At 38.5% G+C, this 16,898-nt stretch overlaps 2 protein-coding genes across 4 annotated transcripts; one reads left to right on the plus strand and one right to left on the minus strand.

Moving 5' to 3' along the window:
* Nucleotides 1-797: 797 nt before the first annotated feature.
* cfap97 (cilia and flagella associated protein 97) lies at nt 798-16,222 on the plus strand. Of its 3 annotated transcripts, none has more exons than XM_051945886.1 (5): nt 798-913; nt 2,658-3,599; nt 4,393-4,673; nt 7,878-8,040; nt 15,978-16,222. In XM_051945886.1, the coding sequence occupies exons 2-5, from the start codon at nt 2,681-2,683 to the stop codon at nt 15,989-15,991; spliced, it is 1,377 nt and encodes a 458-aa protein (XP_051801846.1). In that variant the 5' UTR covers nt 798-913; nt 2,658-2,680; the 3' UTR covers nt 15,992-16,222. The 3 variants fall into 3 exon arrangements, with proteins under 3 accessions (XP_051801846.1, XP_051801844.1, XP_051801845.1); XM_051945884.1 differs by lacking the exon at nt 15,978-16,222 and adding an exon at nt 9,937-10,542; XM_051945885.1 differs by lacking the exon at nt 15,978-16,222 and adding an exon at nt 9,937-10,542 and having other exon boundaries at nt 866-1,016.
* Nucleotides 11,235-13,588, minus strand: slc25a4 (solute carrier family 25 member 4). The gene is made up of 4 exons (XM_022208501.2): nt 13,368-13,588; nt 12,180-12,666; nt 11,927-12,067; nt 11,235-11,801 (listed from the first exon to the last, which is right to left on the minus strand). The coding sequence occupies exons 1-4, from the start codon at nt 13,476-13,478 to the stop codon at nt 11,641-11,643; spliced, it is 900 nt and encodes a 299-aa protein (XP_022064193.1). The 5' UTR covers nt 13,479-13,588; the 3' UTR covers nt 11,235-11,640.
* Nucleotides 16,223-16,898: the final 676 nt, after the last annotated feature.

The raw sequence follows: 16,898 nt of genomic DNA on the forward strand, positions 1-16,898 counted from the left end.
AAATAAAACTATGGAGACCTTGGAGTGCCTCATTAATCTAGACTTTATTTTTTTTTTTTCTCATATCTTTGGAATCCATGACTCCCATATGAATACATATGGATATTCCAAATAATAATAATAATAATTACGAGACACTTGCTCTTTGTATCTTTGTTTTTTGTCAAATTTCTCCAAAAAACACATTCTGATTAAAACATCAAGCATTATTTGTGCTACTCTTTTACCACTTAACAACTGCAAAACCAATTGCTTTCAGTATTACAAAAGAGATCTTATTTTGTAACACTGACTGCAGTCTTTTTAAAAGCTATTTAAACCCTGAGTTGAGACATAGTTCTTTAAAAGTTTTTTTTTAAACTAGTTTTTAAATACATGTCATTATTGTCTGAATGTTATTTAATCGGTGAGATTGCACAGTTGAAATGTGTGTGGAACAACAACACTCATTTGTTCACTCAAAAGAAAAATAATCCAGATGAAATTTTGGCACAGCTCTCAGTCTATAGTATTTCCAATATCCAGACAGAATATATATATATATATATATATATATATATATATATATATATATATATATATATATATATATATATATATATATATATATATATATATATATATATATATATGAAATACTGTGATCAAATCACTCAGTCGTGAAGTATTTTGTGTAGTTTGTAAATTACTTTTATTAATTTTTAATTTGATGTGTCGTGATTCTTTAAATATTGTGTGATTCTCGCTGATATTATGAGATCTAATTTGGTTACCTTAGAGTATTAAAGCGCCTCGCTGCTGCAGAGGTCTTCTTCAGGGAAACCGTTTCCAGGAAGTGACGTCGCTTAGTTACTAGGCACCATGTCGCTGTCGGTATCCAGCTGCTAACGAAGATTCCGTAACTTCAGTGCAGGTTTGCGTTTCATTTATTCGCCTTCTTAAACGAAGACATCTCGTCAAAGGGAGTAAATGTTACTTTAACGTGAACAACCGTTTATTTTGCCTCCTGTCGTCGGGTAAGATAACATGTCCGTACAGCTAACGTTCGCTAACCTAAATGTTAATGTTAGCATTAGCTGACTGTCATGCTTGACGTATGTAATTTATGGGTTTCAAATCGTTCTTTTCTTCAGTAATATATAAAAGGTTTCAACCATAGACTGTCTGTGGTTTCAACTCTAAAGAGCCTTTATCGACAGTACCACGACTGTCATGCCTGGACTGTCGGTACCTCGAGGTAAATGTGGTTGCAACGGCAGTTACAGGCATTATATTTCCGAATTTTCCTAAATATTGATATTTAATCACTTAGTTTTCCGTTCCTTTTGTCTTTATGGTTTGAAAATCAGTCGGCATATTCTTGCCACTTGTTTGAGGTGTGTCAAATCTGCATTAAATCTGTATCAATATTTGCCAGTGTTGCCTTACTGTTGTGTGCTAAAGCAAGTTGTGCAGGGTGTCCATAAAGTCTGGACACATAGAAAATCTTATCAACTATAATTTTTTTGCCTCCACAATTTAAATATTGCTTTGTCAGAAGAAGGAAGAGTTGAACTGGTGTATATATATATATATATATATATATATATATATGTTCATCTTTCATGTCCACTAGGAAGTACCAGTTCAACTCTTTCTTCTTTCTGAAAAGCCATATTTAAACTGTGGAGGCAAAAATAATAATAATTATATTGTTAATGAGATTTCCTATGTGTCCAGACTTTAGGGACATCCTGTACAGTAAATGAGCGGATATCCCATTCTGCCATGATTGCACAACTAATAGAAGTATCAAAAGTTTGCTAACAGGAGGATTTTTATGTACCATGGAACTGAATGTACACAGTGAGAAAAGTAGGTGGCAGAAAGCATTCAGTGTTTAAAAGCATGACGTTTTGCAGAATAGTGAGCTGTAATGTCATGTTTATTTAATTTGCAGAAAGTACTTGAATATGTCTTTTCTTTTGGGTTTATTCATGATGATTACACTATCCTGTAACAATACTGTTGGAGTATGTGTTTCAGTGGTGTGACTGTCCTGTCACAAATGTATTCAAGTGTGAGAACCATTTGGGCTGTTTGAACTATGTGTGTAGATGTTTTAAAATGCATGGGAGACAAACTAATCGCTTAATCTAAATATAATGATCAGCAGGCTGAAAATCCTGGTACGTGAGGAAGATCTATGTGTGAACTGTATAACACAGCTTTGATGAGATTGTTTTGTATACCCCACTACATCATTTTCCCCACTCAGAAATCATTGTGCAAATCCACAAAGTTCAGCACACAGCATAGGCTGAACAGGGATTGAGTGGTTTTGATTTAAATATGACCTGCACACCCTGAACATGAGGGGAGAATCATGTGATTATGATACATTGGTGGACCTCTGATGCACGTTAGGCAGTTTAAAGAATTATATTTAAATGAGTGTGTTTGGGACAATGTTTAGTTGCAGTCTTAACCAGTTGGACTTGCTTGTACTCTGCTAAGTATAAAATAAACCTACAAGTAGAATGAAGATCACTGCTTTTGAAGCGTATAAAATAATTTAGAATAATTCTCTGAATGTTGTAGAAAGAAAAATGCCCCATTACATTCCATTTCTTTAAACTTAAAATTTTATGACGTTACGTTCTTACGCTGCCCTACAGGTTCTGTGTCGTTGAAGACGGCCATGTTCAACCCCAGTGAACTAGAAGGTGAAGTTGACCATTCATTTTTCGATAGTGACTGTGCTGATAGCAGTGGAGATGGATGGAAAAAGACAGAGAAAGATTTCAAGGCTGAAAAGGAGAGGCGTGCTGCACATGAGACATTGAATGCAAAACATGCTGAACATGCACAAGGGTATCACTCCCTGAGGACTGAAAGGACAAGAAAACATCTGAAACAGGTGGAGAATAACAACAGCAGAAGAGTAGAAAGGAAAGAAAGATGCAGGACATCCAGTGTATCATCTGTCTCTGGTATATCAGATAAAGTCATAAATGATAGCAGTGAAAGTGAGGATGACTCTAATTTGCCCTCTAAAAGAGCCAGTGGAACATTTATGGGTTTGTTGGCTGACTCCAGAGATGTCGATGATACGGATGCCTATAACCAGAGCCCAAATGAGAGTGAAGAAGAAGCATTAGCATTCAAGGCTAGCACTAAAAGGAGATATAAACAATCTCCAAAAAAACTGCAAAGAAATCGGTGTAGCCCAAGTCCATCTCCTACTTCAAGTGAGACCAGTGCAGATGCAGACCCAGAGAGCTCCTGTAGCAGCAGCAGCCGCAGGAGCAGCAGCAGTTTAGAGTCCCCCACTCCCTCCAAACACAACCAGTCTTCTTTATGTCCTGGCGTGAGAAGGCAGTCATCAGGATCTCGGGATGTGCCTGATATTCACACAGAAGAGTCTGATGATAGAATGACAGATGTGAGCCCGCTGTCCTCTAATGACACCAGCCCTCTGCAGTCGTTGGACCTGAACCACAGAGAAGTTGAAAAGGGAAGCCAAAAACAGGAGCAGCAGCAGCAGCAGGAGAGTGTGCCCTCCAGTGGCCTTAGCAACAGGCATCAAGATGAGGATTCAGATCCGGATGTGGATGACTGTGAGTGAACTTGAACCTTTTCTTGTATGTCAGATATGTTTGCTAAAAGCTCTTTGCCTTTTACCACTAGTTCTTAACCTTTTTGGCTTGTGTCCTTACCAGTGCTCAGCCCACATGTAGCTATACCATGTCAATGTAATGTTATATATAACATTACATTGGAAACTCAAAACTCTGCTCTGTCTAAAATCCTGATAAATATGAACTGTCCTACATAAATCCCCTTCCTTAAACAGCTGACGTTTTTTGTAATCATCCATCAGGAGAAAAGGCAGACATCTCCTTTAAAAATGTCACCTTTACATGAGCTATAATCTAAAATGGACTTTAGCTTCAGTTTCATGTAAATCACATAGCAGTCTTGTCTCTTCTGTGAGATGAGTAATCCTGCCTTTTCCTCTAATGAATGCTATTATACCTGAACACAATTGTGCACATAGAGATTGTTGAGTTTTACTTGAATTCTCCTTAACTTAAACACTGTAGTTGGTTTTCATGATACATTTTGTCCATATTCTCTATTTGTACCAAGCAGCAACCTTGCACCTTCCCTTATAGTTTACAGCAGTAACGGTTTGAGCTAAGGGTGCAGAGTGTTGTGCTGTAAGCTCTTGAAAAATAAATGAATCACCAAAAATTTTATATTTAATTTTTCACGTTTTAGTAGTACTTTGTAAACCTTCAAACCCATCACACTCTGTTCAGACACGAGTCAAAGAATCAAATGTAACATTAAACATCTGTTTTTAAGTCAGATCGTGATATTCTAACAAGTGTCCTTTTCACCAATCAGGCTCTCTCCGTCTAGAGAGTCAGCTTGAAAGTAGCCTGGTCCTTCGCTGTCCTGGAGGAAGAAACAGAAAGAACTACTCGTTTACTAATGATGAAGTGCGGCGCATAGATCGGGAGAATCGGCGACTTCTTCGGGAGCTGTCGCGCCTTTCTCCAGGGCCCAGACCTGGAAGCGTCGTCGGGAAGAAAACCCACGTGGGAGTTAAGTCGCCTCTAATTCGCCCGTCTCACAGTGCACTGAACAGACAGCGGGAACAGCAACGCATTGAGAGGGAGAACCTGGTGAGTTCTGTTTCTTAGGTGCTGGATTCACTTATTTATTTGCCATCAATCAGTCTTGATGACAAAACATAAATACTCATGGCAAGAAAACATTTGGTAGAAAGATTATTCTTCATTTTACAATTTTTTTAAAAATGCAAATAGGTGATTTGTGGTTCATTAGCTGTAGATTTACTCCACACACTTGCATAACCACACAATAGTGCACTTCTTCAAATTTGTGTTAGAATTTAGTTTCTTGGGTTCACCACACATTGTGTCAGTATTATGTGAATCAAGAGAGACCGATAACAAGATCTGTTTCTTTCTCTCACAAAATCATTTTCCTTGAAGCCTTTCGGTGAATCGTATGTTCAAGCAGTTCGCCGTTTGTATGTTCAATCCAAGTCACGTATTTAGACTGGACCTTTGACTTTTGTCATGTATTCCTGCCTGTCTTAGCAACGACAAAGAATCCCAATGTCAAAAATAGTGGTGTGGAATTTTACACAGCTAAAATATCACAAGTTAACAGATAATTGATCAGGTAAGAAATACTAGCACTGCTGTCTCTAGAATGAGATTTCAGTTTTATCATTTGTGTGATAAATGTCTGAACTGACACTGTTATTTAATCTTTTGAGTTTTTAGCTTTTCTTAGTGTGACTATACTTTATGCCAAGGGTATTTTCTTTTATTGTTTTTGTTTCCACAACACTGTGCTTTACTCACTGTTGTAGCCTCCTTGTATATACACTACTATTCAAAAGTTTGGGGTCAATTAGAAATGTCCTTATTTTTTTAAAAAGCATTTTTCTTTCAATTAAGATAACATTAAATTAATTAAGAAATACAATCTAGACATTGTTAATGCAGTAAATGACTATTCTAGTTGGAAACGGCTGATTTTTAATGGAATATCTCCATAGAGGTACAGAGGAACATTTCCAGCAACCATCACTCCTGTGTTCTAATGCTACATTGTGTTAGCTAATGCTGTTGAAAGGCTAAATGATGATTAGAAAACCCTTGTGCAATTATGTTAGTACATGAATAAAAATGTGAGTTTTCATGGAAAACATGAAATTGCCTGGTTGACCCCAAACTTTTGACCCATAGTGTGTATATGTAGCATCCTCTCAAGTATCATCTTGTCACCATTTTTCAAGCAGTTTTTCAGTAAAGACTCTAAATGATGCATTTGACTGCATCCACTAGATTTTCTTACTGTATCAGTTACTTCCTCAGAAACATATCTGCATATTAGTGTATCACGTACTGTTGTATTTTTTATTGGTCTTGGCCTTGTAATTGCTTTTATTAACAATTATACAAGCATAACGAACAACGTTTCTGGCAGAAGTTTGAGTACTTGTATAACTGATCAATATATTTTTTCAACAATTGCATGTGTGATTTTATTTTCTGAAGTTATATCCTAATAGGTTTGTCTCACAAGCTGTACATTTATTTAAGAATGCTTGTATGATTGATGCTAATTGGTTGGCTTTAGTAAGTGTCAGTCTGACAGCGCCACCCCTGAAAACAGACACGGATGGACTAGGACAGATGGCAGCAGGTGGCAGGCTCGCAGCAGAGCCACAGAGTGACTTTATCAGACAGTTGAGGCTCTGCAGCTTTAGCGGCTCATCCTATTTTAACTCTGCTTGACCACTTTGGGCGTAAAACACACGTTCAAGCAAGCAGCAGTGTTTAAAAATGAGATTGCCCAATAGCAAAGTGAATGAACCATTGACAGCTTGCAGGATGCTAGTGTTATTAAGTAAAAATGAGCATTCTTTTCTTCTCTATTATTGTAACTTATGTGTCTCCTTATTATTGATTAGAGGTGTTACTTTAATGCAGTTGTTTTCTTCAGGGACTGTGCTTCGGTCATTCTCAGGACAGACTGTTCACTTTCTTGAGTCTACTCTCTGCGTTGTCAGGAGTACTTTTCGTCTTCTCTATTCTTGGAGAAACTGAATCTGTCATGTGATCAGCATTTCTATCCCACACACCCACATGTAATTTCCCTCATTTCTGTGCACCAGTTCTCTGTATTTCAGGATTGGTCAATTAAACCCATATACTTAGCTTTCTTTCAGAAAAGTTAAATTAATGCAGTAGATGATTTTGTTTGAAGACATTCCAAATGATTCGTGCAGTGGAAATGCAGTAGGTGAAAAGTCTGACTGCAATTAGATGCCTGTAGTGCCTTCTTGTGACGTCTGGACGACTTGTGAACTTGTAGAACAGCCTTTTGAAGCTTGAGATTTTTCCTAGTTGCATTGCTTCATGTGGAGACTTTGCTTACTGGGAGATTTATGCAGAGCCTGCATGTGGGAGTGTGACTGCATGTATGACATTCAACCACTTGCCCACACTGCTTTGCGTCATGCTGTGTTGTTGTGTTTGCTGTGCACCAGACTTAGTTTATTTTCATAAGTTCACTGAAGTTTGTTGAATAGGGACTTTGCTTTATGTCTGAGTCAAATAGTTGCACATTTTGTGAGTAATATGTGGTGTTTTATGCATTGGGGGTCAAATAGCCACAACAAATATGATAAAATCAGTGAACTCAAATGCTTAAAAAACACTAAACACCTAAACTACACGTAGCTGAAACTAATGCAATGAAATGTAATGTAGCTTTGCAACACAGAGGTGTTCATGCATTGATACACTGATATATAGAATATGAGCAAAATATTAGGAACACATTAGAAAGTAAAACAGGTCAGCATCAAGCGATCGTAACATTTATTGTTGGTGAAGTGGAAGAAATATTCAAGGCTTTTACTTGCGCAAAAGGAGCAATACTACAATTTATAAATACTTAGTAGAAGTAGAAATGTACTAACTTTAAGTATTGTCATCAAAATTTTCCGTAAATAGCAAGAATATAACTTACTGTGCTGAATGTGTATTTTTAAATGTAATGTATTTTACTGGATTACTATTAATGATGCGATTAATGTGTAATAGCATTTTCTATAGCTGATGTAGCTTGTTTTAACTATTCTTTCACTGTGCTGCTCTGTCTATATCAGATTTTATTGCAGTAATTTTCTAAACATGTATGACCTGGAAAGTGCTTAAAAATTATTGTAAAGTACAATACCTGAGTAAATGGACTTTCTAACCTTCCACCATTGATTAACTGCCACTAATGTGCATTTGTAGAAGAATATTTATGAAGTAAACATTTTTTTTTGTTTCTTTCAGGCTTTCTTGAAGAGACTAGAGTCTGTCAAACCTACACCCGGCTTAAAGCGCTCAGAACAAATGGCAGACTATCAGCGCCATGTCGGATACCTGGGAGCTCCTTCATATTCCATCTGCAGGTCAACCACAAAAAAAGACAGATCTAGCAGCAGGACAGCCTCAGGTAGGCTGACCTTCACTGTGTTGAGACACATAGATGCTTTTCAGTCATTCATATACACTCAACAAAAATATAAACGCAACACTTTTGTTTTTGCTCCCATTTTTTTATGAGATAAACTCAAAGATCTAAAACTTTTTCCGCATACACAATATCACCATTTCTCTCAAATATTGTTCACAAATCTGTCTAAATCTGTGATAGTGAGCACTTCTCCTGTGTTGAGATAATCCATCCCACCTCACAGGTGTGCCATATCAAGATGCTGATTAGACACCATGATTAGTGCACAGGTGTGCCTTAGACTGCCCACAATAAAAGGCATATGGTGATATTGTGTATGTGGAAAAAGTTTTAGATCTTTGAGTTCATCTCATAAAAAATGGGAGCAAAAACAAAAGTGTTGCGTTTATATTTTTGTTGAGTGTATGTTAAACACTGATGAATATTTGCTGATAAAAGTCTCTCGGCCAAACACAGCAGTTTAAACAACAAGCTCATACCTTCTCAAAGAAATTGCAGCCACATCTCCATTCAGTTTTGCATTTTATTATATACAGCAACTAAGCCATACTGACCAGGTTCTGTGGAGTATCACATTAGAGACCCACTGTGAGGTAACTGTGCAACATATAACACTAGTGCACTCAAACCTGTGAGTGTTTGGATTCCACAAGTACAGTTTAAAACCAGCTGATGTTTGTGGGGCTGCTTTGGAGCAATCTCATATTGATTTACTGAAGTCATACAAAGAGATCTTCATCTCAAAGTGAAGGCTGCAGATTTATCACCCACCTGATGGGCATCCCCCAGATGGCTGCAGAGATTTAATTAACTGAAAGAAGACGTTCAGACAGGATACAACAGCTGGTATAAACACTGGTAAGAATCACCCATTTATTTATAGACAAGTACTGGATTTTCTGTTTTTGCTCCTTTTCCCGCTTAAATGTTTTAAATGTTGTTTTGTTGATGTTGTAACTTGGTTTACCAGTAACGCTTGAGATATATACCAACAGCAGTCAAATCTTGTGTTGCTAAATGACAATGAGTACGCTGCTAAGGAATGTGGCGGAGTTATGTGACGACTGGTATATGTTGGTCATTCCGTCTGTTAATCCATCTGTTTGCAACATTACACAAAAAGCAGACTAACTGATTTGGATGAAAATTTCAGGGAAGGTCAGAAATGACACAAGGACCAAGTGATTTGATTCTGGCAGTGATGCAGCTTATAGTCTGGATCCATGGATTTGTTAAAGATTTACGTATCATTACGAGATAGCAGCACTGTAACTATGACAACAAGTGAACACTACGTCAGCTGCCTGTTGACGATCACATGATTATGATTCTACTACAAATCGACCATTGCAGAATTATCGTGACTTATTCGTCGGAAATGACGCAAGGAACACTTGATTAAATTGTGGAGGTGTTTCCGAGTCCCATCAATTCCCACCGCCCACTACATATTTAGGTCAGTATCCATACATAACGTACACATGCATAACACACAACTGTGCTCAGCGCAAGGTCATTTTGCTCGTGGGTACATCTATATTAAATGGCCACATTCTATTGTGCCGTGATTTCTGATCATCAATAAGTAATAAACAAATGCTACATTTAAAAAAAAAAAAATGCTGCATTTCTGAAAATGCCATATGGGGGAATGAACACTTGATGCAGTACTGTGTTCTCTGACTGCTTTTCTTGTTAGTTACTATATTAAAGCTAATAAAACACTGTTGTGCTTTTTTGTGCTGTTGAAGTGTTCAAATACACACAAGTTATATTTACTTCGCAGTGGAATAAAAATTAAAAAGTCATGTTTAGTTTCTGATTTGAGTATCATAGAAAATCTGTAACCAGAAAACCTTTCTCTGTTGTCCACAGCAACAGGTGCCAGGCCAGCCAGCTCCAGAGCAGCTTCCGCCACCACCGACTCCAGCAGCACACCTTTACCCAGGTCAAAAAAAGTGAATGGAGCCCGACCGGCCTGGTGCTGAGAACCTGCTGTTTGACATCTGATCTACAAAGAAGCACGACTGGTTTCATTCAGTGATGTTTGTTGTTGTTCTTTCGTCACAGAAGGTCGACTTTGAAAGGTACAAAGCCATGTTTTTCCATGTATAGGTTCATCACATTGACTGAATTAACTCTCCAATGATTGTGTTGTCCTGCTTATTTGTTATGAAGAAGATGAAATTTTCTCTGCAATGGGATGCTGAAATATAGCGATTTATGCTCTGATCTTTAAGCTATAATAATTTGCTTCAGTTGTGGTAGCGCTTGACAATACTTGCATTTTTGCAGGATATATTGCTTGTACTTCAGCAGCTATGTTGAAATGATGATATCTAATTGATTCTGTTTTTTTGGGTGAGTGAAATTTCCATTAAATGGCAAATTCTTTTGTTCAGCCCTTTTTTGTTACATTTTTATGATTTGTGATGCAGTAAGTATGGTTTTTACACAATTAAAGTGATGTTTAAAAGCTTATTTTTGGTTCTGTTCTGTTCCTTGTGAAGTAAAGCTGCTTGGTCAACAACTCAGAAGCTGGGTGTTTTACAAGTTTAAACAAGAATAATGTTGGACACAAAATTATAAATACATTTCTTGAAACACACTTAAACAAAATGAACACATGGCACAGTTTGTACAAACAAAATCTCTTTAGTAAAGAGAGTGGTTGTACTTCTGATGGACTAATGACTTTTAATATCTCTTTACAAAAACCAAAAGTGCTGTGGTAAACCCCTACCAGCTACTTTTATATGTGACGCATTTCATCAACAGTGTAGGTACCACATTAAAAATGGATCAGATAACTGTTATTGGGATCTGTCGCAAGTGAAAATCAGGATCTGATGACTGTGTGTCATTTTCCAATATAAAGATTGTGAATATTTTGATTAAATCTTATTGAAATTTGCTTTTCCATGACTTTTGGGCAGAAAACGTATGTCAGTGTAGGAATGGCACAGCTTTAAATATGAGATACTTCATTCTTGAGGTGCTGTAGTTGATGATGGCTTACTGTCACACTTCCGTGATCACTTGAACAGAGCCATCAGTAGTGTTGCTCCAGTCATCTGTGATTTTCCTGCTGTGATAGGTGAAAATGTAAGCCCTGAAACTCACAAGATGATGTCCCCATAACACCAGAGCATGCACCAAAAAAGACTGGACTATTAGACTAATATATCTTTATTCTTAATAAAATAATGTATGAGGTGGGATACAAGGGTCAGAGTGGTGACAACATAACACATGGGCCTCAGCAACTGCTTCACAAACTAACATGAGGAGCCTATGGCCTGTAGTGACGTCTGCCGCATCACAACAGCTCCACTGGCTTGACTTTGTCATACTGAAAGATTGCCTTGTGGCACGTTGTGGATGGGATATATACACCTTTCTGAGGAGGCACGTTGACCTAGGTCAAATGTGTACCCAGGTCAAATGCGCCTACCCACCTTCCCCCGGGCTGTGGCAGAGGAGTGGTTCATGTCCACATTGTAATTCACCAAGCTGTTATCACTGTATTACAAGAAATAAGACTTAATAAAAGGAAGGGTTTCCTTGGGGACTGGGAGATTAGACAGTGTACTTCTTGATCTCATCATACAGCACCAACACGAAGGCACCACCCATGCCTCTGATCACGTTGGACCAGGCACCCTTGAAGAAGGCTTTTGATCCCTCATCCTTCAGGATCTTCCTCCAGCAGTCGATTGTGCCCTTGTACATGATGTCAGCTATGGAAATAGAGACAAGAACGGTGATGCCTAATGCCCATAAATGCGTAAAGTGCGTAATTGTGACAGACATATGCAATGCATTACTACAAGAACACAATTCTACAAGCGTGAGTGACCCGCACCTCCTTTGCGTCCAGACTGCATCATCATACGACGTCTGACTGTGTCAAAGGGGTATGAAATGAGACCAGCAGCAGCGGTCACAGTCTGGGCGATCATCCAGCTGATGACGATGTGCGTGTTCTTTGGATCTGGCAGCATTCCTGTATGAGGGAGGAGTTAAATCACGCTCATCACAATATAATACACATACACTGTTAACATATATTAAGTAAAAAAAAAACATTAAGTGTCAGGTGGGACAGGGGTGCGCACCTTTGGCTGTGTCGAAGCATCCGAAGTAGGCCGCTCTGTAGATGATAATACCCTGCACTGACACGTTGAATCCGAGGTAAAGACCCTTGATGCCATCGGTTTTGAAGATCTTGGTGATACAGTTTCCAAGACCGGTGAACTCTCTCTCAGCAGCGCCTTTGCCAATGTCAGCAGCCAACCTCGTTCTGGCGAAGTCGAGAGGATAGACGAAGCAGAGTGATGTCGCACCAGCGGCACCGCCAGATGCCAGGTTACCAGCGAAGTAGCGCCAGAACTGTGTTTTTTGATCCACGCCACCGAGGAAGATCTTCTTGTACTTGTCTTTGAAGGCAAAGTTAAGGGCTTGGGTGGGGAAGTAACGAATGACGTTGGCCAGGTTGCCTCTCCAGAAGGAAAGGAAGCCCTGCTCCTTTGGGATCCTGACCACACAGTCAATGATTCCCTTGTACTGCATGTCTGCGGTGATCTGTTTGCTGGCATGCTGGACCTGCGAACACAATAACAAAGTTCAATGAAGAAAGGCTGCACTGACACCTGCTCAAACATATGATGAATTTTTGAGTAAATCAAGTCTGTAATTGACCATTTTCTATTTAAATAAACAGTATATGGCATTGTTGATGTTATTAATATTTTAGAACCTATTTATGTCATTTTCATATTATTCCTAGTGTCTAATATTCTCTGGGCAGGCATTATGTAGTTACAGGCCCAGCAGTCTACAAGCACACTCCTGTCACTTGACACTCCACTCTGTATTAGATTACACACTCCAAGTTAAATATAGCAATTCACTTTCACTAAATATCACTGCTGCAGTCATCTGTTATAGTGGAGCAATAATTAACTTAAAAGAACAAGCGGCGTAAAAAACAAACAAACTTTGTAGTCGTTTTACTGCAGCACTAAGAGGCCTTGCCATCACTACTGTCACAGCAGCAGTTAGGCGCTGTCAGTGCGTAAAACCATCTCCAAATTGAGGCAGAACCTCTTACTTACCCCGAGGCATTACGCACAAGACTAAATGAGCCAAATTAGTGATCAACTGAACCTTTCCTCTACTAAAACGATCACAGCCTTATGTTTTGGTGTTTAGCTCATGAGAAAATCAACAATTACGCACGCTTTACGCACAAAACGGTGAACATGCGGCCATGATATAGGTAACAGTTGGTTCAATTATTTTACCTGCAGCAACAACTTGACTCTCTCAATGGGAGCGACAGCTGTTTTGGAGATGGCAGCGGCAATACCACCTGCCAAAAAGTCCTTCATAAAACTGACCACCGCGTCCGACATGGCTGGATGCTTCTTGTGCCGATTTGAGATCCTTGACTGTTCCAAACCCCAACAAGGTCTTCAAGGAAACCCTACGCCCCTCCAAGTGGACGAGGCACCCCCATGTGTCCTAATATATCAGGGCCATTTATCGCGAGAATTTTGAGTGATGGATTTGCAGTTTGTCGAACAGTTAAACGAGGCTGGATAAATTTCCGAGGTTGAAGTTCAAGCAGTGCGCCATGTTTCTGAAGTCAAGGGTCGGCCAAGCTGGGGACGTTTAAAGGACACAATCTGTGTAATTTGATAATTAATAAAACGCAGATATGCCCGAAAGAACCCTTTCACATATAGTCCTGCTGGTGAGCAGCCTTCTCATGCACATGAACACATGTGGTGCCCGCTGAGTTTGCAGAGGTCAGAAAATATAGAAAGGAATTGTGTGTGCTGGATCTTAAGTGGGATCAGATGTGGTGCATTTGGAGTAAAAAACATTTTTAAATTTCGTAATGTTGTATCATGATTCGGACAAGACGTTTTCACAGGGATCTATCTATCTATCTATCTATCTATCTATCTATCTATCTATCTAACTATCTATCTGTGTCTTGAAATACAACCTCTGTGTTCTGGGTCAAAGAAAGAATGGATGGAGAACTTTTTAAAAAAAATCAAAGTGAGGAAAGACACACCATGCACTTGAATCACCACCCACTGCTAATTTATTTTACGCTTTCCTCTGTGCACACTTTACGTTGTGTTGCACTTTAATTTTGTGCGCCTGTGGAGACAAAACTTCTTTCCAACCTGACCTAACACGTGGGATGTCACAAGATCTGATATGAAAGTGCAGCGTGGTCCAAACTGGTAAACCGGCCAACTTGGCTCCGTTTTGTTCCATTGAGGAAGCGCTGGACATAATGTACTACAGCTCCATGTCCTCCAGCCTGATTGGAGGCCAAAACTAATTCATTCACATGATTGTTTTTTTAAAAGCTCCTACTTTGAGTTCTCTATCAGCTGCTAGAGCGCAATGACTATTTTACTGTAACAAGCATTTAAAGGCACCCATTATGTCACAAAATCATAGGTTCAATTTTAAATGCACCATCTGAAACAAATTTAGAGCTCAATAGTTTCTTAAAGATTTAATAAATTCTATTTAAATGGAAATTAACAGTGCACATTAAGTGGGAGCTCACCCTGTAGGAGTATAACTAACTACCACCTCATGGCCACTTGATGGCGCTCCTTGACTGAGTGAATTCATAGCTTGGAAGGCTTCAAAGTGTCCTGTAAGACCACGAGCAAGCTCATTTTAGTTCAGGGGTCACATTCAGTCCAGTTTAATCTAAAGTGTGCCGGGCCAGTAAAATCACAACATAATAGCCCATAAATAATTACAACTCCAATTTTTTCCCTTTGTTTTAGTGCAAGAAAATACATTCTGAAAATGTTCTCATTTAATTAACTGTCTTTTTACAGAACATTTCAAACAAGAAGCTGAAATTTCTTCAGAAACATAAGTGAAATTTTAATAATATGATACCTCTAGTTTATCACTTACACCTTACAACTTACAAATCACAGTGTATCTATAATAGCAGAAAACATTTAGTTGCAGGTATCTGGAACTGAATGATGTAGTATTTTATTGTATGATCAAAACAACTTGTGAAGATCGAGAAATTATTTTAAATTTACATTCATTTCCACATCTGTGTAGTAATCCTGAAAGTTCAGTTGTCCAACTGCCTTGTAAATGTGTAAAATCTATTCATAAAATGAATAGAAGTTGTGGCAGTCCATCAGCAATAGGGTTCAACCAAACCAAACTCTGTCATGCTGAAGCTGCTCACTTACATTATGTCTCGCAATGTTCAATGTCTTTAAATATTTTTACAGTAAGTATTCATTTTCACCTCTGTAAGTTTTATACTTTGTAAAATCATCCCATGGGCCAGATTAGACCCTCTGACGGGCCAGTTTTGGTCAGTGGGCCTTATGTTTGACACCTCTGTGTAAGAGGATAATTACAAAGTAGTAACACTACTGAAAAGACTTTAGAAATGATGTTGTTATTACACCTAAAATTGGCATTGAGACTATTGAACCTAAAGCTTGAAGGCAGTATATCCAAACCCAGAGCATTGTTGTTAGTTAGTCTATAAGTTTTATTGCTCAGTTTCTATAAAGCTGGCTGTATTTCTATTTTTATTCCTGCGAAAGGAGATTAAACTAGATTTGATTCTGTTGTTTATGTTGTGTTTGTTAGCGATAACAGCAACTCACAGAGTGACCAGGTTCATTTCTTAGCTGTAGGCCACATTGGTTGCTCCTTTCCCATCCACCTGCTGCTATGTTGTGCTGTCTAGATGAGTCAGTGGGTGGCACTGGAGAGCTGAGATCCTTACAACCTCCCTAGAGACCAAATGTGGTACCCAGTAAAACAGGTGCTTTTCCTCATTTACTTCGCACATGACAATAAAAATAATGTACCGCTTTACTTGTCCCCCACAGGGAAACACTCTTAAGTCGCTCCCACCGGTCAGGTCAGAGGTCACGCTCAGCTGCAACCCTAGAACTGGTTTGGGATTCAGCCTCGTGCTCACTTCGGCACTTCAGTAAGGCAGATGCTTATTGACGCTGGACCTTGCACCTGCTTTCAGGCGAGCAGAAGTCGTACATTTGGTGTTTGCTGTCAGCAACACTTGGCTTTGATTCCCCAATCAACATGTTTCCCTAATAAAGCATCTTTATTCTGAGTTGTGACAGTCTGTCTGATTTAATGCCACTGTTTGTGCTTATTGGTATGAGAGACAAAGAAAATATTTCTATCAGTAGTGTTTTGTTGTTAAAGAACAGGGGCGTCAAACATGCGACCCGCGGGCCAAAACTGGCCCTCAAGAGGGTCCAATCCAGAGGGACGACTTTGTAAAGTGTAGAAATTACAGAGATGACATTAACAACAATTTGTAAAACTATCAATTTAAAATAAGTTCTAGACCATGACAAGTTGTTTTGATCATAAAGTAAAATACTGGATCGCTCATTGTTCTTTTGCCATTTTTGTGTCTCATTTTTTGTAAAAATTTGTCTCGCTTTTGTTGCTTTTTGTCTTTTTGTCTGACTTTTGTCATTTGTCTTATGTTTTTATTGTTTTGTGTTTCCTTTTTACCTTGCTTGTGGTTTTTTTTTTGTCATTTTGTGTTTTGTTTTACTGGATGTCTTGTGCATCATTTGTGTCATTTTGTTTCATGGTTTTGTTATTTTTTGTCACTTTGTAACTTTTTTGTCTAATTTTTCGTCTCATTTTTGTTTTGTTTCATGTTGATGCCTGTGACTAAATGTTTTGTGTCTTTGTAGATAAACTGTAATCTGTAAGTAGTAGTGTGTAAAAGATAAATTAATAATGTTGAAATTGAATTTATTTTTCTTAAG

The sequence above is a fragment of the Acanthochromis polyacanthus genome, chromosome 3, assembly GCF_021347895.1.
Source record: "Acanthochromis polyacanthus isolate Apoly-LR-REF ecotype Palm Island chromosome 3, KAUST_Apoly_ChrSc, whole genome shotgun sequence".
NCBI classification, from domain to species: Eukaryota; Metazoa; Chordata; class Actinopteri; family Pomacentridae; genus Acanthochromis; species Acanthochromis polyacanthus.